The following is a 23,749-nucleotide window of genomic DNA, read 5'->3' as shown; positions in this document are numbered from 1 at the left end:
TCATCATTCTGAAGACTTAACATGAGACTCTCCTATTGAAGCCTATGAAAAGAAGCCCATTATACACCAGTTTATTAATACAATGTCTATAGAGAGGGTCACTGCTGCTCATCTGGGATGCTGGTGAATGTGCTAAATTATATCATAGGGAGAAAGGTTGCAGGAACTGGTGATATTTGGGCAAGATGGCAACTACCATTGCCTTCAACATTTCTGGGGCTGATGTGGAAGGCATTTGAGTTCTGTTTGGTATAATCTGTTTTAATGCAGGGATAGCACAAGGATTTGAATCAATAACAGAATACATTTTCTAACAGTAGGAGTTGTTCAAAAATAGAAGAGGCCACTTCAAGACTCTGAAAATAAAAGCAGAGATGATACACTAGACAGGCTAAATGACTGTGATGAATACTGCCAAAGGGACTCTTGCTTTGAGAGAAGAACTGGCTTAGACCACTTTTGAGGGTCTTCATGTTCCCCAACCTCTCTGAGTCTTTGAAACTGCTCAACGACTGAAGAAAACAAGAGTGAAACGAAAACAATTGGATTTACACGTCATATGATATAATACTTTCTGTGAAACTATTTTGTCATAGTTGTATGATTGGGAACAACTAAGAATAATGATTGTGAAACACAAGAGATGCAAACTAGATTTAAGAGAGATTCCATGAAGACCCTGGACAACGCAAGGCTGCCGTAACGTCCATTCCGCACTGTGGCTTAAAAGCAATGCCTACCATCCCACTAAGTTGCCCTAGCTATAACAAGGGCTGGAAACTGCTTAAACTGTGCTGTTTCTCCCACCACCGGCCACCCCTCGGTATGAAATGCTATGGGCTTCCCTAGTGGCTCAGCAGTAAAGAATCCGCCTGCCATGCAGAAGACACAGGAGACGCAGGTTTGATCCCAGGCTCGGGAAGATCCCCTAGAGAAGGGTATGGCAACCCACTCCAGTATTCTTGCTTGGAGAATCCCATGGACAGAGGAGCTTGACAGGCTATAGTCTATATAGAGTTGCAAAGAGCTGGACATGACTTAAGCAACTGACCACACGTGAAATGCTGTAACTATTACGTATTACATATCCTTCCTATTCCTTGAAAATGTAGGAAGAAGTCTAAGCAAAAGGATTTCAAATATTAGTAGCATTTTAAGCTGCAGACCAGAAATGGCAGCCCGACTTCCTCCCCTGGCCAGGCAAACCCTCCCATCACAGGACCTAGGTGACAAAGCAGACAAACCCAGACAGCTGCAAACATGGCAAGCAAATCAGAATCGGGAACCATTCTGGGCTCCATCGGGAAGTAGGGTTTCCTGCACTCATTTCTACATGTCCTAAAGCACGTGCCCGAACGACACGCCTGTGTGACGCAGGAGCACGCAGAGGCCGTGGGCAGGCCCCGCCCCAGGCAGTAAGCATCCACTTTGCCAGCCTGACTCCCAGCTGTTTCAGAATTTCTGTTCAGTTTGTGAGATAACAGGGCAAAAGCCCAGCTAGAAAGCGTTCAATCTTCATGCCGATGCTAACAGCGTCCAGGAAGAAAGGGCTGCTCTGCCCCCCAGCCGCGGCTGTGGCTCGCAGCCCTCGTCAGGGTGCCTACAGCTCATGATTAAGTGAATTAAAGGCCGCTTCTCAGCAGTGCCAGCGAGTTAACACTCCAGGGCCCGAAATGGGAGACTTATTCTTGCTCACAGTGCTTTCTTCCGGTGGAGGAGGGCCTGGGATTGTGGCCTGTGGGTGGGAATGCAACAATCCCTGTCTCCTGCCTGCTCAGGCCACAGTGGGCTGTGAGCCCTCACCCGGAAGAGAGATGACTCAGAGCAGCCACAGTAGGCAGATAGTTGATGGGAAAGAAAACCAACCCCCTATATGGGCAACTCTTTTTTTGATTATTCATTCAGGTACTTACTTGGTGCCAGGGACTGTTCTAAGTGCTTTGCACGTAGTACCTCATTTAACCCTCAAAACTGTTACTGTCCCATTTCACAAATGTGCAAGGCTTCCTTGGAGGCTCAGCGGTAAAGAATATGCCTGCAATGCAGGAGATGCAAGAGATCTGGGTTCGATCCTTGGGTGGGGAAGATCCTCTGGAGGAGGAAATAGCAACCCACTTCAGTATTCTTGCCTGGAGAACTCCATGGACTGAGTCTGGTGGGCTACAGTCCATGGGGTTGCAAAGAGTTGGACATGACTGAGTGACTAAACAACTACATAAAGGTGCAAACTGAGGCAAAAAGAAGTCATGTCTTGCCCAATATCACAAAAGTATTAAGTGGCAGAGCCAGGATTCAAACCCAGGCAAACCCTCTCTCTCACTTTTCTTTCTTTTCTTTTCTTTTTGATGTGGGCCACTTTTAAAGTCTTTATTGAATTTGTTATGATATTGCTTCTGCCTTATGTTTTGACTTTTTGGTCCCGAGGCATGTGGGATCTCACCTCCCTGACCAGGTATTGAACCTGTACCCCCTGCATTGGAAGGCGAAGTCTCAACTACTGGACCGCCAGTGAAGTACCCCGGGGTAATTTGTTACTATTTCCTTGACTGTCCCGTTTCTTTCTTTCTAGCAACAGGGTCCCTCCCAAAGAGCTGTGTCCCTGGGGCCCAGAAGCTTACTATTCAAGCATCGCCACATCTCTGCCTCTTCAGGTGTTCTGTTTAGGTACTGGTAGGAGGTAAGACCTGGTGCAGTCACTGGTGGCAACGATGGGATCATAATTACACAGTGTTGGAAGTGACAGAAAGAAAGACTGATGAGAATCCATCAGAAAGCAGAGTTTCCCCAGGAGAAGGTTCTCTGACACCTGGCTAGGAAGGAGACCTTCCAAGGTGACAGCTGAGCCTGCAAGATGAGGAGCATCCAGAAGGAAGAGAGTGGGCTGTGTGCTGGCACTGGACATCCAGGATGGCCAGCTACGTTAACAGTAGAGGCAGACCCTGGCCAGGCAACAACAAGAGGGGTGCTCTCAGAGCGGCCCTCAGAAAGGGATGGAAAAGTAAATGGGGAAGGTACGTTAGAGAGTGAAGGATGACAGAGGATGGAAAATGCTATTGAGAAAACCCTTAAAACCAAACAAAAAAAATAACAACTTTGAAATCAACAGTTGCAAAATGACAATAAAATATTCACCCAACAATGTCAATCTGTTCTTCTGTCAGGCATCGTGCCAACCCTTCTGTACCTATGATTCCAGCTACCTCTCAACCATCCTGCCAAGTAAATAGTATATCAATTGTTTATATAAGGAAGCTGAGGGTCAGAGAGGGCAAGTAATTTGCCCAAGGTCACACAGCTAGAATGAAATCTTGGTCTCCACAGCTTCAAAGCCAGTACTTTGCCCCTACACTAATCTGCTAGCCAGTCAGTTAAAAATTGGATAATTTTTTTTTCTCTTAACATAACCAAATCATTCCTAGAATTATAACAAATATTCCTTCCAATGTATGAATAAAAGTTTACCTGTTGGTACATTTATTTTAATAAACTCAAGAAGGTTTTACTGCTGCACATAAAAGAGTACACTTTTGGAAATTATATCTCAGACTTCAGTCAAAGGCACGCACACCAGTAATACCAACAGCTAAGTGAAGTACCCCGGGGTAATTTCTTACTATTTCCTTGACTGTACACTTATTTATTGAATAAGTGCTAAATGTTGCTGCTATTCTAGACTCATTTAGTCTTTACAATAGGCCTGAGAGGCAAATGCTATTGTTATTTCTAGTTTTACAGGCAAGGAAACGGAAAGGCACAGGAAAGTTCAAGAACTTACATCTAATATGGAAGCCAATGTCAGCCGAAATGCTCTCCTCAAAGAAGCTCCCCTTGGTAGGATGGCTGCTCACTGACTCTTAAAGAGACATGCAACTTCCCCCGGGCTCCCCTTCCCTCTTTTTGGTCTGAAAGCATCTGGGAGAAACTACTTAGGTCCCAGAGAGTGACCTTTCCCACCAGTGGCTTTCCTGGACTGGGCCTCCAGCTGCCGCAGCTTCTGTGAGGCTGGCCTAGTCACCCGAGTGAACGCGAATACTGAGAGATGATGTGAGCAAATCTGAGCACAATGGACGAGCAGGTGATTATGACAGGTTCTCCGAATGGGAGCATGAGACGTTGCCTGTTAGCCACGTGTAACCTGGACCTGACGAGTCCATCGAGAGTGAGATCTGTCTAGCTTTTGCGTGTGTGCTCAGCCACTTCAGTCATGTCCGACTCTTTGCGACCCCATGGGCTGGAGTCCGCCAGGCTCCTCTGCCCATGAGATTCTCCAGACAAGAATACTGGACTGGGCAGCCATGCCCTCCTCCAGGGAATCTTCCTGACTCTTGCTGGTTGATGAAGCCAAGTCTTTCACAACCATTCTCCTGGTGAATCCTCACAACAGGTTTGGTGGTGGGAACACACTTTGTCAGAAGCCTCCCTGTAGAGCTCAGTAAGCTTTGCAGGGACCAGAGAGTCGCCCAGGCAAGCAGGCGGCACATGGTGGCCCAAATCCAGACCTTCTGCCGTGCTGAGCAGGTTGCTTCCCTTCCCCCAGAGCAGAGAGGAAGCTGCTGTGTTTTCAAGAAAGTACTACAACAAAACTATATTTTGGAAGTCCTATTTGTCACTGAAATGAAGAGATGCTGCTGGCTCACTCCTTAGGTCAGCATTCTGCAGAGCTGGCCCTGTAACTCTATTTTCCACTTGAATATTTGGTTTTCTTTGCAACAACATCAAACCTATATCTTCATTAGTCTTCTGTGCTCAATGCTCCAGCTCTACTTTAGTTCTCAGAGAATTTAGTTCCCAGACTCTCATCCTCTCAATGTTTACTTCCGTGACCATAAACCAGTAATTCCCATTTTTCTCCCCATTCTTCTACGGCTCTATGTATATAATCCAATTGCATCTTTGGTATCGCCACTGGCTGCCCCATACGTTATCTGTTTTTAAAATTTTTTATTTACTTATTTATTTTTGGCTGTGCAGGAGCTTCATTGCTGCATGGGCTTTTCTCCAGTTACAGAGAGTCGGGGCTAGGCTAGTCTGTAGTTGTGATGTGCAGGCTTCTCATTGTGGTGGCTTTTCTTGTCGTGGAGCACAGGCTCTAGGGCGCACAGGCTTCAGTAGTTGTGGCGTGTGAGCTCAGCAGTTGCAGTTCTCAGGCTCTAGAGCACAGGCTCAATAGTTGTGGCACGGCCTTAGTTGTTCCGCATCAAGTAGGATCCTCCTGGACCAGGGAGCAAAGCTGTGTTTCCCACATGGGTAGTGGATTCTTTACCATTGAGCCACCAGGAAGGCCCGGATGCATCTTTAACTTACTGGTGTAACTGGTAAGTTAACTGGTGTAACTTTAAGTTAACTGGTGTAACTTACTACATTCGAAACTGATCTCATCCTCTGCACCCAAACCTGGTCCTCCATTTGAATGCTCTAGCCTGACACTGGGGAACCTTCTGGGACCACCGCCCTCCTTCATGGAAGACATCTGATCAACCACCATGTCCTGCACGATCTATACGCTCCATCTCTCTCAAATATGCCCATCTCCATCTCCACCTTCCACCCTCCTCCACCTCTCCATCTCCTTCCTCCATCTCCACCCAACCACCATCCACCTTAAAGCACCGCCCTCTCTGGCCTGGGCTAACCAGTCTCCCTGTCCACTGCTGCTTCTTTCCAATCACTTTCCTTGTAGCAGCTGAAGTTTCACCTTTAAAATGCAGATCCGATTACATCCCCTTGGTTGAAATACGTCAACGATTTCCCACTATTCTTAGAGCAAAATATGACATTCCTTAACCAGGCTTATGAAGCCCAGCAACACCAGGCCTTGGCTTCCCTCCCTAGCATCCCTGCATGCCCCTCACTGCCTTTGGCTGGATACTGACCAACAGGCCTCCGCGCCAGTCTAGGCTCCCACCCCCGCGGCCTGCTCCCTTACCACACTATCCTTTTCTACCATAGCAATCTGGCAATGGTCATGAATGGTTAGTTGGATGATTATTTGCCTAATGCCAGTCTCCCTCCCAGATCTCATCTATACAAGGGCAGGCCATTCCCAATGTCCAGCATGGATGTCTGCACAGTGGACCTAAGCATTCACTAAATTTGTCAAGTGACTGCCTATTCCTACAGGCAGTCACTTGAATTAAAAAGGTTTTAATTCAACTGCATGCTTAAAGAAACATTTGAGCCTAGAGTCTCTAAAAGCCCCATACTGTGTGCTTAGTCACTCAGTCATGTCCAACTCTCTGCGACCCCACGACCCCACTGTAGCCCGCCAGGCTCCTCTGTCCATGGGATTCTCCAGGCAAGAATACTGGAGTGGGTTGCCATGCCCTCCTCCAGGGGATCTTCCCAACCCAGGAACTGAACCCAGGTCTCTGCATTGCAAGTGGTTTCTTTATTGTCTGAGCCACTTGGTAAGCCCTAAAAGCCCCAGGCACTCATGATAAAATGTGAGAGGCTTGTAGGGAATTTTAGACTCCAGGCTCTCATTTCGTATGTCAGTGTCCAACTATGACTGGACAATGAGATATTTGTGGTATTTAAATTTTTTTTCTGGAGACGGAACCAAAGTGATATAATATCTTCCAGCGTGTTTTTATAACTGGTTGATGTCACTATGCCTTGAGGCATCAAATGAGATCTAGGTGGCTTAAAGATTAAAACTTACTACCAAATTATGAAAATAAATTGATTTTATCTTAAAGTTAACAATAACAAAATAAATAAAATAAAAGTTACTACCATGGAGCAGGCTGGAGCTCCTGGGGTCAGTGTCATTCATTTCTGTGACTGAAAGATACTCTCCCCAGAATGAGGGTATAGAGGGCTCTCAGCAAGTTGAAAAATACATATGGTAATTACAAATATTATTTCAAAACTCTTGAGAAGAATCAAGCACCACAAATCATCTTTCCAAGGTTAGTCTGAAAAGATGACCAGAGTAGGCACCCCAATACCTCAAGGTCCCGATTCCCGGACTCTGACTCTATGAAAAGTTTTTTATTGTCTAAGTAAAGCCAGGAGTCAGAAATTTTTACTGAACTGAGTAAAGATAGAGAAAGCCCTCCATGTGCTTTTCCTCTTTATTGATGGGCTCATTCAGCTCAGCTAGGTTTAATCAGATTCCTGGAAGTTAGTTATAAATTACACTTTATTATTGGTCAAAGAGGAGCTGTGTGCCTACCATTTAACTGGCCTGAAGCCACGTCCTTTTCATGAAGCTGATAAATGACCACAATTCAGTGTACAGTCAAAGTCCTTCTAAGAATACACAGATCCTGATTTAGAACCTAGCCAGAACCACATGCCTACCTATAAATACCGAAGGACAGGCAGGGATTCCTTAGAAACCTCTGGTCAGAGGTGACATCTGAAATCACTGTAAAAGTTGAAGGGTACCACCTACACAGCCTCATGTCACCAAAGGGTTGTCTGTGTGCCTGCTCAGAGGTTCCGTTGTGTTAGACTCTTTGAGACCCCCTGGACTGTAGCCAACCAGGCTCCTCTGTTCATGCAGTTTACCAGGCAAAAATACTGGAGTGCGTGGCCATTTCCTACTCCAGGGGATTTTCCTGACCCAAGGATCGAAACTATGTTTCCTGCAGAGGCAGGCTTACCACTGTGTCACCTGGGAAGCCCAAGTGAGGTGTCTGAAGGGTCTTTATTTGGAAAAGGGAATGTATATTGCCGGATGCCAGCACAAGGTCACCTGACTCACAATGAAGTGAAATTCACAAGCCTAACTACCGACTTCGGCTGCTTCTCTGTGACCACGTGGTATGAGTTCCTACTCAGAATCAGAACCAGAAGTGGTCAACCAGGGCAGGGCGGCAGGCATGGATGGGATCCAGCAGGAGAGAAGTCCTGGCGGTAGGGACAGTCATTACTTAGGGGTTCAGAACTCACAGCCATCTGAGTATTTAGCATTTCCTTTTTTCTCTATTGAGCAATAGGGGTAAGATAAAGGATCAAAAGATAAAGGCGGTATACTCTCTTGATGCCTTGTGCTCACAAGCATTTCTGATTCTGGTAAGAAGCTGGGGCGCGCAGACGTGGCTGCCCAGAGCAAAGTGCATGCCTTCCGTGTCTGCAGGGACATAGAGGGTATGGCCCCCTGGCTGGACCCCCACTGAGTCTAAACTTTGCCTTGCGTCCATTAGAGGCTCCAGAACATGCAGCAAAAGAGCAGACACGAGGAGGCCTTGGCAGGAGCTCTGACTGGGAGACTGAGCGACAGAAGCCAGTCCGAAGATGAGCACCTACAGGGCACAGCTTCTTTGACCCTGCTCAGAGATCCTTAAATTCTCAGCGTACAAGACCACAGAAGCTGGGGCCAGGAGAAGACTATGGAAAATCACCCTGACCCTGGCTTGCCAAGGGGGAGGAAGGACAGACACAGTGACAGTGGCTGGGCTCTGGACTCCAATGCACTGGGTTTGAAACCCGGTTTTGTCTCAAGCTGTGTGACCGTCAGCAAGTTGTTAACCTCTCTGAGGCTCAGCTGCTTTATCTTTAGACGAGGGAATTACTGTGAAGATTAAATGAAACAACTCACTGAAGTACTGGACAGAGTCTCTGTCCTGTGGTTAAGTGCTTTATAATTGTTAGGAATTATCATTCCAGCAGCTTGATGAAAAGAAAAAATATATCTATAATGTTAAATAAATCATAATAAGTATGAAAGGAAGAAAATCTAAAACAAAATAATATGATGAATTCTCTGAAAAGACTTTGTGCTAACCGAGGATCTAGGTTCAAAGGTTGAGAGTTCTTGCGTAAAAATTTTTTAAAAAATTAGAAAATCTGTATGTGTGCGTGTGTACGTACACATGCACACGTCTGCCTTCTCGACTATGTTAAATGTTTTATGGGATGACAATGGGGACTTTCTAAGTTAAATGGTAAATGCCTTTGTGCTCAGTTGTGTCTGATTCTTTGCAGCCCTATGGACTTAGACTGTCAGGCTCCTCTATCTTTGCAATTTTCCAGGCAAGAATACTGGAGCGGGTTGGCATTTCCTCCAGGGGATCGTCCCAACCCAGAGATCGAACCCATGTCTCTTGCATCTCCTGCACTGGCAAGCGGGTTCTATACTGGTAGCACCACCTGGGAAGCCCAAATGCCTTTAGCCTGAGACTAAATGTGGCAAATCACTAGGTAAGGAACTCATCAGCCAGACAGCGTAAAGGCAAATGGTCCAGATTTTCAGAGCGTGATGCTCCAATGAGGTGACGACTTTGGGAAATGCTCTTGGAAGGAATAAACTGCAAGCCAGGAAAGAAGCAGGAAAGGCAGGATTGGGGAGCATTGCCTGGCTTAGGAGAAAGTTTTGATTAGAAGTCAGGAGGAGCAAGTCTTGGATCCAAACAGCTGAGGCCCTTGGCCCTCGGGAGACTCAAGAGGCTGAAGGAAATGGTGCACTGCTGGCCTGGACGCCTCGACAAGAGGCTGCAGCCTGCCTGGGTGGGCGGAAGGAGGCGATACGGACGGACGGCTGCGAGGACCTGTCTGAGAATTTCAGTGTGTGCCCGAGAGTAACCGGGAGAAGTGATGCAGGTGCCTCCACTTCTCCACTTCGGACTTCACTTCTGAGAGCTGGTTAATTAACAGCCAAAACTCCCTTCGCCCTGCCCAAGCTGTCTCCTTTGAAGGCATCCGCCCCTGAGCATGATAGCACCTCTGTCTAGGACAGTGTAGTTCTGAGAACAGAGAACGGTAGGTGACCTTCAAACCTCTCATGGGCTGAGTGTGCGTCATGCCGACAACATCCTAGACTTACCGAGATTGCAAAGAGCTTCATTTGTCTGCGGCTGCGTGCAGATGCTTACACGGTTCAGATGTGCAGATCACAGCTCACAGCTCTGATTACATATCTACGCCTGCTGCCTCAGGGCCTGCATGGCTATGGGAAGCAGGGAGACCTGGGTGTGAATCCTGACTTTGTACTTCCTGGCTCTGCGACATGGGACCAGTGACTTCACCTTCTTGAACCTTAGTTTTTCCTTCGTTAAATGGAGATATGTGCTCCTTGCACAAGAGATCAAGATACATATAAACAGATGACAGCAGGCGATGAGATCCTGGGTTAAGCAAAGCATTTCACCCAGTGTTTGGCACACAGAACTCATTCAATCACTGGAACTGTTGGGTGTTGCTGGTCTGCATATTAACACTCCAGGGACATAGTGAGGTTGATGGGATTTATTGCAAACCGGAACCGAGGCCCTCACTGATTTAAGCCAGGAAGGCTGGACCTGGATGTACCATTTAAAAAGCAATCTGCTCCCGGAGTCTGCAATTCACCACCCTCTGACTGCAGTGGCCACCTGACGGAGCAAATGAATTGTAGTAAACTGTTAATAAGGAGCAAGATGATGTTTGGGAGAATCGTAAAATTACTCCCCCATTACTGCACACTCAGTGAACCTTTCATCTGCCATCCAACTTCCCCAACAGCTATGGTCGCTCAGCTTCCTAATTGTTTAGACTTTGATTTACCTGGCACAGGAAGGAGGCCCTGGACCAAAGTTCTCGGAAGGAGGCTTTAATAAACATCTGTAAGACCACATGTGAGAGTTAGGCCCAGGATAAGCCATGCAGAAAAGCGTGGCTGGTGGTACAAGTTCACACCTGCTGGTGAAGGCAAGTCAAGCCCACTAGCTACAGGACAGGAAAGCTTCTCTAGAAAGAGAGAGTCATAGGGTGGCCAAGGCTTGCCTTGCATTGAACACCTATGTCAAGGTGTGTGTGGAAGGACGTGTGAAGTGCCTTCTCCAGCATTCAGAACAGTAACTAAAGAGTAGCAGCAGGCAGGCCCTGCTTTTCCACACTTGACATTTCACTTCTCTGCCTCGTCTCAGTTCACTGTGTTCTAATTATCACCTATATTCCAGCTCTTGATCACTGACTCATTCACTCATATATTAGCTCCTTCATTCCACAAATATTTAGGAGGCATCTAGTATGTAATGGCAGAGAAGGCAATGGCACCCCACTCCAGTACTTTTGCCTGGAAAATCCCATGGACGGAGGAGCCTGGTAGGCTGCAGCCCATGGGGTCGCTAAGAGTCAGACATGACTGAAGTGACTCAGCAGTAGCAGCAGTATGTAATGGGCACTGTTTTAGACACTAATATCTAGATACAAGGGGCTTCCCTGGTGGCTCAGATGGTAAGGAATCTGCCTGCAATGCGGGAGACCTGGGTTTGATCCTTGGGTTGGGAAGATCCACTGGAGCAGGGAATAGCAACCCACTCCAGTATTCTGGCCTGGAGAATCCCATGGACAGAGGAGCCTGGCAGGCTACAGTCCATGAGGTCGCGAAGAGGCAGATACAATTGAGTGACTAAGCACATACACATCTAGATACATGATGTTGAGATACACAGTGATAAAAGGGGGAAAAAAAAAGAGATGCACGAAAGGGATAAAGCATCCTGTCCACAAAGAGCTTACTCTCTAGTGGGGAGAGACAGACATATGACACATAAAGTACACAGGTGTGAAGGTGATTAAGATATACATAAGAAAAAAATTCAAAAGGGAAAGGTGACAGGACATGACAGAGGGAGGGGTTGAGATTTTAAGTGGGGAAGTCAAGGAGGTCTCACTAAGAAGGTGATACCTGAGCAAGACTAGAAGAGGCTGAACCCTTCACCTGTGTTTCTGATGTGACCACACCAAGGTCACACCACCCCTGCTGGTAAAGTGCCCTTGGCCACCTCCTCCTTCACGCCTCAGGTGTGAGTGCTCCAGGCAGGCCACAGCCTCAGGAGGGAGACGGAGGGCCACGGTGGACACCCAGGAAGGGACCCCAGGTGCCAGGGCCCGTCCTCACCTCCTCCAGCCGCCGCCGCTGCTCCTTCTGCTCCTCGATGCGCTTCTGGCGCTCGGCCAGCAGCTGCCGCTTGTGCTCCTCGTTCTCCCGCTGCTGCTGCTCCAGCTGCTGCCGCCGCAGGGCCTCGGACCGCTCCTTGTTGGCCAGCTGGAGCCTCAGGAAGTCCCGCCGCAGTGTCGACTCCCCGGGCAGGTTGAGAATGGAGCTGCGGGAAGGAGAGAGAGACGGATCAGGGGCCACTCCGGGTGGGGTCATCGCTACCCTGGGGTCCCCGTGGAGAAGGAGAGCCAAGCATGGGCTCTCTGAGCCTCCATCAGTTCCACTGCTCACCTCGGCAAAGAAACAGGGTCCAGGGAACTAACTCAAGTCCAGCCTCCCCTTCAGTGTGATTACTGCAGACATAGGCTGTCTCCACCGCCATAGGGCTGTCCCATTCCTAAATTCAACACTTCTCTCCAGGACGGTCCACAGAGCTCCTCCCTCACACTCTAATTTCTAAAAGCTTTTTTGAGTAGAAGCCCTGAGTCCCAGACTGGTTTATTTTCACTTTTAAGAAAGAACTAAGCAAGAACTAAGCCAACAAATAAAAATGAATAATCAGAAGCGGTGAGGAAGCCTGCTCTACATAGATGGATATATCCTCAACCACTTAACCTCCTAGAATTCAAGCTACAGACTCCTTGGTTCTGCACAGCAGCCCAGCCAGGAAGGGGATGTTCCTACTTGTTCAAACAGACCTAGTCTTTTTAATATTTCTGGCAGCTTCCTCTTGAGATAAATCCATTAAACAATCACTGAATGCCTACTGTGGCAGGCACTGTAACAGGCTCTAGTGAATACAGCAGTAACTAAACATATTCTCTTCTTGTGGGGAAGAGAGACAAATAATTAGACAAATTCTACAAAAAACATCATTTCAGATATTAATAGGCTCTACAGAAGACAAAAAAGTGTAAGAGTTTTAAGAGGGACAGTGGCAGGGAGCTGGGGAGAGGATGAGGACTCTCTTTTAGATCAGGGAAGACCTCTTCTAGAAGGTGATGGTTGAGCTAAGCCCTAAATGTTGAACACGAAGAGGTAGGGGAAGACTCTTTCAGGCAGAAGGGAAAGCAAGTTTAGAGGCCTGTTATGGCAACAAGGGCGGCCTTTGTGGGGGACTGAACCCCAAGCTGTCTTCCCAGAGCAGAGTGAATGAAAGCAAGGGGGTACAAGAGGAGGGCAGAGACGGGGAGATAGGGTAAAGCAGGAGGCTGTAGATGCCATGTGTGGAACACTTATCAGCAGGAAAGTCACAGGATCAGATTCACTTGGCTGCTCCGTAGATGCTTTCTGCAGGGTGTATGAGGGCAAGCAAGGCCACCCATTGGGCTGCTACTGCAGCGGCTCTAGGGTGGAGACTAACCGGGTGGGAGTGGTGGGGTCAGAGGCAGCGAGAAGCCTTTGGGGACAGAGTTAGTAAAACCTGTTGATGGATCCAATGTGTGGAGTGAGGGATGACGTGCAGGTTTTTTCTTGGCATCTGGGCTGCGGTGGTGATGCAAATTGGGATGGGGAATGACAGGGGAAGAGTGGGTTTTGTGGCTGACAAGGGGATCATTCTGTCTTAGACAGCGGGTAGCATGCTCTGTGAGATACCGCCACGCGTGCGTGCAAGCTAAGTCGCTTTAGTTGTGTCTGACTCTTTGAAATCCCATGAACTGTAGCCTACCAGGCACCTCTGTCCATGGGATTCTCCAAGCAAGAATACTAGAGTGGGCTTCTGTGCCCTCCTCTAGGGGATCTTCCTGACCCAGGGATCGAACCTGCGTCTCTTACGTCTCTTGCATTGGCAGGCAGGTTCTTTACCACCAGTGCTGCCTGGGAAGCCCAAGATACTGCCATAAAGTGACATAAAAAGGCTTGGTTCAACTGGAGGAATCAACCTGCCTGACTTCAGGCTCTACTACAAAGCCACAGTCATCAAGACAGTGTGGTACTGGAACAAAGACAGAAATATAGATCAATGGAACAAAACAGAAAGCCCAGAGATAAATCCACACACCTATGGACATCTTATCTTTGACAAAAGAGGCAAGAATATACAATGGAGAAAAGACAACCTCTTTAACAAGTGGTGCTGGGAAAACTGGTCAACCACTTGTAAAAGAATGAAACTAGAACACTTTCTAACACCATACAGAAAAATAAACTCAAAATGGATTAAAGATCTAAATGTAAGAACAGAAACTATAAAATTCCTAGAGGAGAACATAGGCAAAACACTCTCCGACATAAATCACAGCAAGATCCTCTATGACCCACCTCCCAGAATATTGGAAATAAAAGCAAAAATAAACAGATGGGACCTAATGAAACTTAAAAGCTCTTGCACAACAAAGGAAACTATAAGCAAGGTGAAAAGGCAGCCTTCAGAATGGGAGAAAATAATAGCAAATGAAGAAACAGACAAAAGATTAATCTCAAAAATATACAAGCAACTTCTGCAGCTCAATTCCAGAAAAATAAATGACCCAACCAGAAAATGGGCCAAAGATCTAAACAGACATTTCTCCAAAGAAGACATACAGATGGCTAACAAACACATGAAAAGATGCTCAACATCACTCATTATCAGAGAAATGCAAATCAAAACCTCAATGAGGTACCATTACACGCCAGTCAGGATGGCTGCTATCCAAAAGTCTACAAGCAATAAATGCTGGAGAGGGTGTGGAGAAAAGGGAACCCTCTTACACTGTTGGTGGGAATGCAAACTAGTACAGCCACTCTGGAGAACAGTGTGGAGATTCCTTAAAAAACTGGAAATAGAACTGCCATATGATCCAGCAATCCCACTGCTGGGCATACACACCGAGGAAACCAGATCTGAAAGAGACATGTGTACCCCAATGTTCATCGCAGCACTGTTTATAATAGCCAGGACATGGAAGCAACCTAGATGCCCATCAGCGGACAAATGGATAAGGAAGCTGTGGTACATATACACCATGGAATATTACTCAGTCATTAAAAAGAATTCATTTGAATCAGTTCTAATGAGATGGATGAAACTGAAGTCCATTATACAGAGTGAGGTAAGCCAGAAAGATAAAGACCAATACAGTATACTAACACATATATATGGAATTTGGAAAGATGGTAACGATAACCCTATATGCAAAATAGAAAAAGAGACGCAGATTATAGAACAGACTTTTGGACTCTGTGGGAGAAGGCGAGGGTGGGATGATCTGAGAGAACAGCATCGAAACATGTGTATTATCAAGTGTGAAACAGGTCGCCAGTCCAGGTTGGATGCATGAGACAAGTGCTCGGGGCTGGTGCACTGGGAAGACCCAGAGGGATCGGGATGGGGAGGGAGGCGGGAGGGGGGTTCGGGATGGGGAACACATGTAAATCCATGGCTGATTCATGCCAATGTATGGCAAAAACCACTACAATATTGTAAAGTAATTAGTCTCCAACTAATAAACAAACAAAAAAGGCTTGGTTCATAGACAGCGCTTGGAGCCTACTATTAAGTCTCCTTTAAAACTCCAGCCTTTGTGCAGGACTCTAAACCAACCCAAAATGATGGCCACATGCTCTGTGCAAAGGGAGAAGGGCTTAGGGAACCCAGCCTCCTGTGCACATGAGGACTATCTATTAATGTTACCTGATGTTGAATATTGTCAGATGATCTGAGCTGTATTACCGACCTAATCATTACCTCCACGTGTGGCCTGGCTGCCAGCATTGGGCTGTTACCTCATTTCCATAATGAAATCAACACTGTCCCTTTTTACTTTTCAGGATTTCATGAAAATTAATTAGATGTGCCCATAAAACAGGACTTGAAAGATAATCTTCAGTGTCATATAGAGACATGTTACAATTACAGAAGACTTAAGGGACAGGTAGGTCACCCACTAAGTGACTCCTAACACACGATACAGCAAGTATTAGTTAAGACAAGGGTCCCAGCTCCATGGAGAGTGATCAGAAGGGCTGAAGTGTCTGTCTGAGCGAGCTTTGGAAAAACAGTGTGCAACTTCTCTGAAAGCAGGGCACTGGGCCCTTTGCTTTATAAGAATGTTCATTTTCCATATCACTACTTGGCAGTCATCATCTTTATGCAGCTAAACTGGGGGCAGCCAATATGTTAAGTATCCAGATGGAAGGAAAGAATTCTCCTTCAGTCTTTGACCTTGAAGATTCCCATAGCAGGTGAAGAGAGAAAAACTGTCGGCCCTGTAAGTTCAGTCCTGTCCCCTTCCAGTTCAGTTCAGTTCAGTCGCTCAGTCGTGTCTGACTCTTTGCGACCCCATGAACCGCAGCACCCCAGGCCTCCCTGTCCATCACCAACTCCTGGAGTCCACCCAAACCCATGCCCTTCGAGTTGGTGATGCCATCCAACCATCTCATCCTCTGTCATCCCCTTCTCCTCTCGCCCTCAATCTTTCCCAGCATCAGGGTCTTTTCAAATGAATCAGCTCTTCACATCAGGTGGCCAAAGTATTGGAGTTTCAGCTTCAATATCAGTCCTTCCATTGAACACCCAGGACTGATCTCCTTTAGGATGGGCTGGTTGGATCTCCTCTTCCAGTGGTTTCAGCAATAATCCAGCTTGGTTAGGTCCAAGTTAGCTCAGAAAAGGGATGCACTAGCTCACTCCAGCAGCAGTGGCTGAGTTGGACCCTGTGCTGGTTCGGAAGCTCTGCCTCAGTCATACAGAACCTGTTCCTTATTGAGTACTGAGCCCCATCCTTGGATAGCTAGAGGGTGGAGACCTCTATACACCCCAGTGACACTACTGCTTTGTTCATTTCCCCAACAGATTTCACTTCACATGAACAGTGCATCCACCCTGATGTGCATGGCCAGGCTCCTTGATTCACCAAACTGCCATCAGCTGAATTCTCTCACAAAAAGAGAAATCCTGGTGGTGTGAGCACACTGGCATTTATTGTTTATAAACACAGACTAGGAAAAAGTCAGAATCAAAGTCAAGTGAAATTTAAAACATAGGGATGATGGCAATAAAGCAGCAATTGATTCTGGGAGCTAACATATGACAGCAGGAATGGGCATGGGAGTTCTATTTAGGGTTCACCTCGAGAATGTAATTTGACTTCCTGGAAGCTGTTTCCTCTTGGATTAGGCTGTGGTGAAAATACCATGGCAAGTGATGAGGACAGTGGCCGCCTAAACGTCTCAAAAGTATGAAGTAATAGACTGAATAACTCAAGTCTAAAAAACACCACTTAGGTCTCCAGAAAGCTGCCGTTTGCAGTACTGTTAGCCTATTACCCAGATAACTGCCTCCTCCCCATTCTACAATTCTATATATACGAGGAAACAAGGAAATAAATCTTGGAAGACAAGATAAAGAATATGCTGATTTTCATGTTCTCATACAGCCTGCCTAGGGAAAATTTTCCCAAATTAATGAGTACATGCATGGGCAATAAATTAGATAAGACCACCCTGCTGGATTCTTAAAAATGAACCTATAAATCAAAAGGATGTGAATTTCACACAAGCACAATTCACAACGTGAAATGAGAGGAGGCTCTTGTTTGCCTACCTGGGCTCTCCGGAGTCATTCTCCTCTTCTTCTTCCTCACTCCCGCTGTACTCATACTCCGTCTCATCTAAAGAGAGACCCACGGAAGGTCAGTGCACAAAAGGCGCTGCAGCTCAGGAAAGCCCACCCTTCATTTTCTGCACAAGTAAACCTTTCTGCACAAGTAAACCGAGGCCCTGAGGGCTGTCCTAAATGCTGACCTGGGGCAGGCTCCAGGGCTCCTGACTTGTGGTCCAACAATACTCACCAGCTGGATTCAAGTGCATGGAATTAACATCTGAGACTGCCCCAGCCAACTCTAGGCTCTCTCCTTAAAGCCCAGCATTCACATGCAAGTGAAGACAAGAAGCTGAAGCAGAACTTCTCAGTTCCTGTTAACTTCCATTATAGAAGCACCCAACCCAATCCGGCAGAGAAGGCAATGGCACCTCACTCCAGCACTCTTGCCTGGGAAATCCCATGGACAGAGGAGCCTGGTAGGCTGCAGTCCATGGGGTCGCAAAGAGTCAGATACGATTGAGCAACTTCACCTTTACTTTTCACTTTAATGCACTGGAGAAGGCAATGGCACCCCACTCCAGTACTCTTGCCTGGGAAATCCCATGGGTGGCAGGATCGAGAAGAGTCGGACACGATTGAGCAACTTCACTTTCACTTTTCACTTTCATGCTTTGGAGGAGGAAATGGAAACCCACTCCAGTGTTCTTGCCTGGAGAATCCCAGGGACGGGGGAGCCTGGTGGGCTGCCGTCTATGGGGCCGCACAGAGTCGCATACGACTGAAGCAACTTAGCAGCTGCAGCAGCAGCAACCCAATCCGGGCCACTGCTAACTTACTGACAGTAATAATAATTTTTTTTAAAGTAGAAATTTTACTATAATTTACCTGGACTCACAAATTGCCTTTTGATATCTCAAGAACAGAAAGAAATTTTTGATAGCATGTGTGACTAAAAACATAGGGTTAAATGTGTTTTTATTGACCCACTGGGGACATTTGTTTAATTCACAAATATGTTAAGCAAGTTAACATGCAATAGTGAATAAGATTGAGTCTCTGCTTTGGAGGAGATTAGAACCTGATGGTCAAGATGGAGAGATAAATAATCAGAGTCACCATGATTATGAAGAAAAAGAACTAATTTTTATTGGGTATCACCCATGCTGATCACTATGCTAGATTACTTATGTTCTCTCATCTACTTCTCATAACGATCCTTTAACATGATACCCATTTTGCAAGCAAAGGTACTGAGATTATAAGCAGCTAAGTAATATGACTAATAAATCTGAGATTTGGATTTAGGTATTAGCGGAAAAAGCAGCTAAGTCCATGGGTCAAAATGGGGAAGGAACAGCCAGGTCTTTGGGGAGGAAATAGGCTGGACCTTGGAAGGTCAGTAGCCCCTTTACAGGCAGATGGAAGCTGAAAGTGGCTGGAAAAGGAGCATTCTAAGCAACATAACTACCTGAGTTAGGATGACAGTACTACAGTGCATGAATGTTCAGGAAACATTGGTTTCTGGGTGTTTGGTGTGAGAAAGCAGATGGAGTGAGAAAGGCCAGCAGGTCTGATGTGACTTGCTGATCTTTAACATGCTGAGGCTTTTCTGTGGGCAGTGGGGAGCCTTATGGAGGAGCTTTTCATTTTAAGTAAGGGAGGTTGTCACAGGGCTATCATCTGTTGATAGCTGTGGGTTAGTAATTACAACTTTGAAGACATTTGTGTCCCTGAAAAGCAACTGAAACTGCAATTTGCTTATGCTACCACCAGGAGGCAGTAGTCACAAGATAAGAACTATGGAATTTGATCATTAACACACTTTGCTTTTCATCCTACTCCATAAGTGATGCCGAAAGGAAGTCATAGCATGGTGACTTCAAGTGTATTTTTAAAAATCATATAAAAATTAGCTTTACATGTTTAGGTATGTATGAAGCTTTCAGGTCATTTTTTAAAAAAATATTATTCCACCAAAATGTAAAGACCCTTCATAAAGTATGTCAAAGTTCCACATTGAAAGTTTAATATTCCAAACTTTCCTGAAACAAAGGAACAGAGAATTCAAAGTAAACTGCATAAATTTTATATATTAAAGTAAATTAAAGCAAGAAACAGAAGTACACAATTAATCTAATTATTTCTCTTCAATAGGGTGAAACTTCTGTCAGATTCCTCACCTGTAATACTTCACCAGAATCCAGCATGATTGCTTTTGCACTGCTGTCTTAAATTAGCATGTCTCAACATATCTTGAGGAAAAAATAGTATCAGGTTGTTCGTGCATGCTAAGTTGCTTCAGTCATGTCCCACTCTGCGACCCTATGAACTGTATAGCCTACCAGGCTCCTCTGTCCATGGGATTCTTCAGGCAAGAATACTGGAGTGTGTTGCTCCACCCTCCTCCAGGGGATCTTCCCAACCCAGGGACAGAACCATCTCTTGCAGCTCCTGCACTGCAGGCGGATTCTTTACCCCTGAGCTACCAGGAAAGCCCAAGTATCAGGTTAAGAAATCACAAACAATGCACATTAAAATTTTTGATTCTTCCCCAAACCGGTCTTGGAGACACTAAGAGAATGAAAAAGTACTAGAAGGAGCAAATTAAGTCACTTATCAAATCAAGTACTGGGAGGAAGTCTCATTTGGGCAATACTCTTTCTTGGGGAGCAGACAGAAAAAGGCTGTTGGTATCTCTTAAGCTTAAATAGAATTAAGTTCCTTAACTCACCATGCAATTCTTGAATATGCCTACTACCAGGAATCTTACTCTTCTACTCTGCAGAGAAGGAACACATTAAAAATAGTTTGCTTTCACAGGATGCTGAGTTCTGAGTCCCAGTCCAGAGTCTGTGCTCCCAAAATGTGCAAATAACTCAAGGAATACGCTTTATCCATTCTTAGAGTTCAGAGGCAAAGAGGTCACAAGATCTCAGAAAGTAACCCTAAATACTACTGCAAAGTTATGTCAATAAAGAATTTTCTAAATAAGCGTTTGCTGTTCAGTCGCTCAATTGTGTCCAACTCTGCGACCCCATGGACTGCAGCATGCCAGGCTTCCCTGTCCTTTACTATCTCTCAGAGTTTGTTCAAACTCATGTCCATTGAGTCAATGATGCTATCCAACCATCTCAATCTCTGCCACCCACTTCTCCTACTGCCCTCAATCTCTCCCAGCATTAGGGTCTTTTCTAATCAATCAACTCTTCACATAGCTTATATTTATTGAGTACATCTACGTGCCAGAAGTTGTAGTAAGCATTTTACATGCATTATCTCATTTAATCTTTGCAAAAATGCCAGACAATAGTAATTATTACTATACCCCCATTCCTATTTTAAAGATGAGAAAACAGGGGTGGAGTTCACATAACTAAGGGGTGGAAGCAGAATTTGAACTCAGAATTTGAGTGTGAAAACAAGAGTCTAAGTACTTAACCTAATCTACATATGTATAGGAGAATAAATTTTCTTTTTAGGAAAGCTGGCCTTTAATGGGCTGCATGTCTGACACACTGCTCTAAACTATTCCCTTTAAAATTCTGACCTCATGGAGTGGCCCAAGACCACTATTAATAAGGAGCAGTTGAAAAATCGGTCCTGGCACTTTTTAACCTCAACTCATCTATTTCTCTCTATGCCTAGTTTGTGCATCTTGCACAGCCCTCCCAGCTCCTTGGGTTCTCATTAACATATCATCCCTCTCCACCCACTAAGAGCTGGAGATACGTCTCCTTTTTGGCCTAGTCCCAAAATCTCCTGCGCCTGAGTCTAACCTGATCACATGTTCTCCTGAGTCCCGGAGGCTGACTGCAAAGAAGGAACTTTCCTTGAAATGTTCACTGAGGATTTCTCCTTGTCCCCTTAGCCTTTGCTGATCTTACCTCTGCCCCGTCCTGACTCTTACACTGCTCACCGCCCACCCCTAGGACCCTGCTCATACTTTGCCATGTGACAGATATTAGCTGTAGAGACAAAGAAGAGAAATTCAAATACAGCTGTGAACTTTCAAAGATGTAACATGCATGCCAGCTCCAGTATGCCAGCAGCTGTACTGTACCACTGTACTTTTCAAGGTACTGTACTGTCAGATTAAAAATGTTTTCTTTCTTTTTTGTGCTTGCTTTTTTAATGTACATATTATTTGTGTGGAAAGTTATTATGAACCTATTACAGTACAGTACTACGTAGTGGATTGTGGTAGTTGGGTACCCAGGCTCACTTTGTGGGACTTATGAACAAATCAGACTTAGGGAGAGGCTCTCAGAACAGAACTCGTTTGTAAGTAGGGGACTTACTACCAAAGGAGGGCGCCCTCTGTTCTTTGCTGCCCACCACCCTCCTCGGCTCCCTCTGGATCATGAAGAGCAGAGGAGAAAGGTGGAGAGGACAGAAGTGCAGACAAGTGCATTGCCATGGACCTCCCCAGCCAGGCTCAGCGCTCACTTCATCAGGCCGGAACTTCCGCCTCACTGTCAGCCCCACCAGCTTCCCCTTCCTGCCAACACCAGGGAGCTCTCGCCCCATCTCTTCTCCGTATTCTCCCCCTTTCGTTCCCATCCTCAACCTCCCCTACTGCCCCATCCAACCAAGTCATAAAACCCGCCCCAGACCAGGTGAGTTCACCTTGGACAGGACGCTAGTTAAGGAATTCCAAGTCTCTATTCAAACAACTTGCAGGCAGTCCCAGGACCCCAAGTTGGACTCATGCCTATTCCAGTAATGCAGTGAAAAGACAGGGTGGGACAACAGATAGAGCCCTAAGAAAAATGAGTTTTTGAATCTGTAAAACAAAAGGGAAAACGCAATGTTCTGTATAGCAGCCTGGCAACCTTTTTAAAATTCCTGTGACTACAATAAAATTCCTTCTGACTTCCAAACACCTAAATTAAAAATGAGCCTCAGAGCACAAAAACTTAAATGGTGAAGAGTGCCAGTACTGAAAAAAATGTCAATTAGATGGGTGTTTTTTTTTTAAAGGTTGCTGTCTTCTGTAGATTTTGCCTTTGAAACGTGAATATTCATTTGAATTAAGAAAATCACTTGTCGTATTAAACCACTTCATAGTATCACTCAACATGACTTTTTGTTCACTGCCTGGAAAAGGTAATATTTCTTGCAGTTCTGTTCTTTCATGAAAGATTCCATTCCAGCAGCCTGCCCCTAGTGATGCCCACAGGCTGTGATCTCTGAGGCAGTCCTCACACTAAAGAACAAGGCAGGCTATCTGAAACCCCCACGGTCCCTCCAAACACACCAAGGGCCCATGACACTTGGTCTTTTGTTTCCCTCGCTGAAATAAAAGTGTGCATCTCACCTTTCTCTCCTCGCTTCTTCTTTGTTCTATCGATATGGTCCTTGAGCTGAATGCGGACCTGTCGTTCATTAGGTTGGTCTCGTATAAATGGATGCTTCATCAGTTGTTCTGTTGCTGGTCGCTGGCTGTGGTTCTTTACCAAGCAGCTCTCAATAAATGACTGGAATTTTTTTGACCTGACAAACAGAAGAGATGAATCCATGGATAAAAGGACAATCCAAAGAAAAGGAAACTTACATTTTTCTGAAATACTAGGACAACAACATAAACAACAAAATAGGTCCAATCAGCTACATAGAGATCAACCAGTCACAGAGTACATCTAGCTCTTTATAAAGCACAATGGGGTTCAAAGGCATCCTTGCCACCAACACACAACTCAGGCGGTGTATGGCAGTTACATCATGAAGGCATTTTTGCACAGTTTATACATCAGATCACACCAAAGACTGACAGGCACCAGTAAGAGAAAGACCCCGATAAAAATCATTCCTGGAAGGTCTGTTGGAATGAGGGAACCAGAGCTGGGCCTTAAAGAATTAGGATAAAAAAAATCACTCTTGGGAAAGGACAGTCCAAGGAGGTAGGAATCAGTGAAAAACCAAAGCTGAGATTGAGCATACTATATGTCAGGGGACACCAAGGTGAGCTGTCTAAGTAAGGCAGGAAATGCAAGCTGGAAATAGTAACACTAGGGTTGGATAGGTAAAGGGGACAATTTGTAGAAATGAACAAGATTCTCACATAGTAAAATGAAATTTTAGGCAAAATTTTTTTAACCGGCAATTTCAGGATCACTTTTGGACTTTGCTTTTCAGTGAGCAAGAACAGGATGTATGTGAATGTCTGCTATGGATCCACGGACTTGGAAACTTAACTTCAAGGGACTAAGTTCATACCCAGAAGAAATTTATCTCCTTCTAGAGAGGTACCATCTCCTCAGATGAACCCTGAGCCAGGGACGCACAGGGGCAAGGGAGAGCCAGTGAGAGATAGCAGCGATAAGGGCACGAGTCCACAGCGTGGTAGAAATTAA

At 45.7% G+C, this 23,749-nt stretch overlaps 1 protein-coding gene across 2 annotated transcripts in view; it reads right to left on the bottom strand.

The window, feature by feature from the left end:
• Nucleotides 1–23,749, bottom strand: part of TNIK (TRAF2 and NCK interacting kinase) — a 391,768-nt gene that overhangs the window by 84,178 nt on the left and 283,841 nt on the right. For both annotated transcript variants that reach the window (XM_065943139.1, XM_065943140.1), the window contains exons 10-12: nt 22,714–22,889; nt 17,397–17,463; nt 11,831–12,035 (exon numbers count right to left, since the gene is read on the bottom strand). In XM_065943139.1, coding sequence (XP_065799211.1) covers nt 11,831–12,035; nt 17,397–17,463; nt 22,714–22,889 — 448 coding nt within the window. The remainder of the gene's footprint in view (nt 1–11,830; nt 12,036–17,396; nt 17,464–22,713; nt 22,890–23,749) is intronic.

This window comes from Muntiacus reevesi, chromosome 8, assembly GCF_963930625.1.
Source record: "Muntiacus reevesi chromosome 8, mMunRee1.1, whole genome shotgun sequence".
Taxonomy (NCBI): Eukaryota; Metazoa; Chordata; class Mammalia; order Artiodactyla; family Cervidae; genus Muntiacus; species Muntiacus reevesi.
This window is presented reverse-complemented; position numbering and strand designations above follow the sequence as displayed.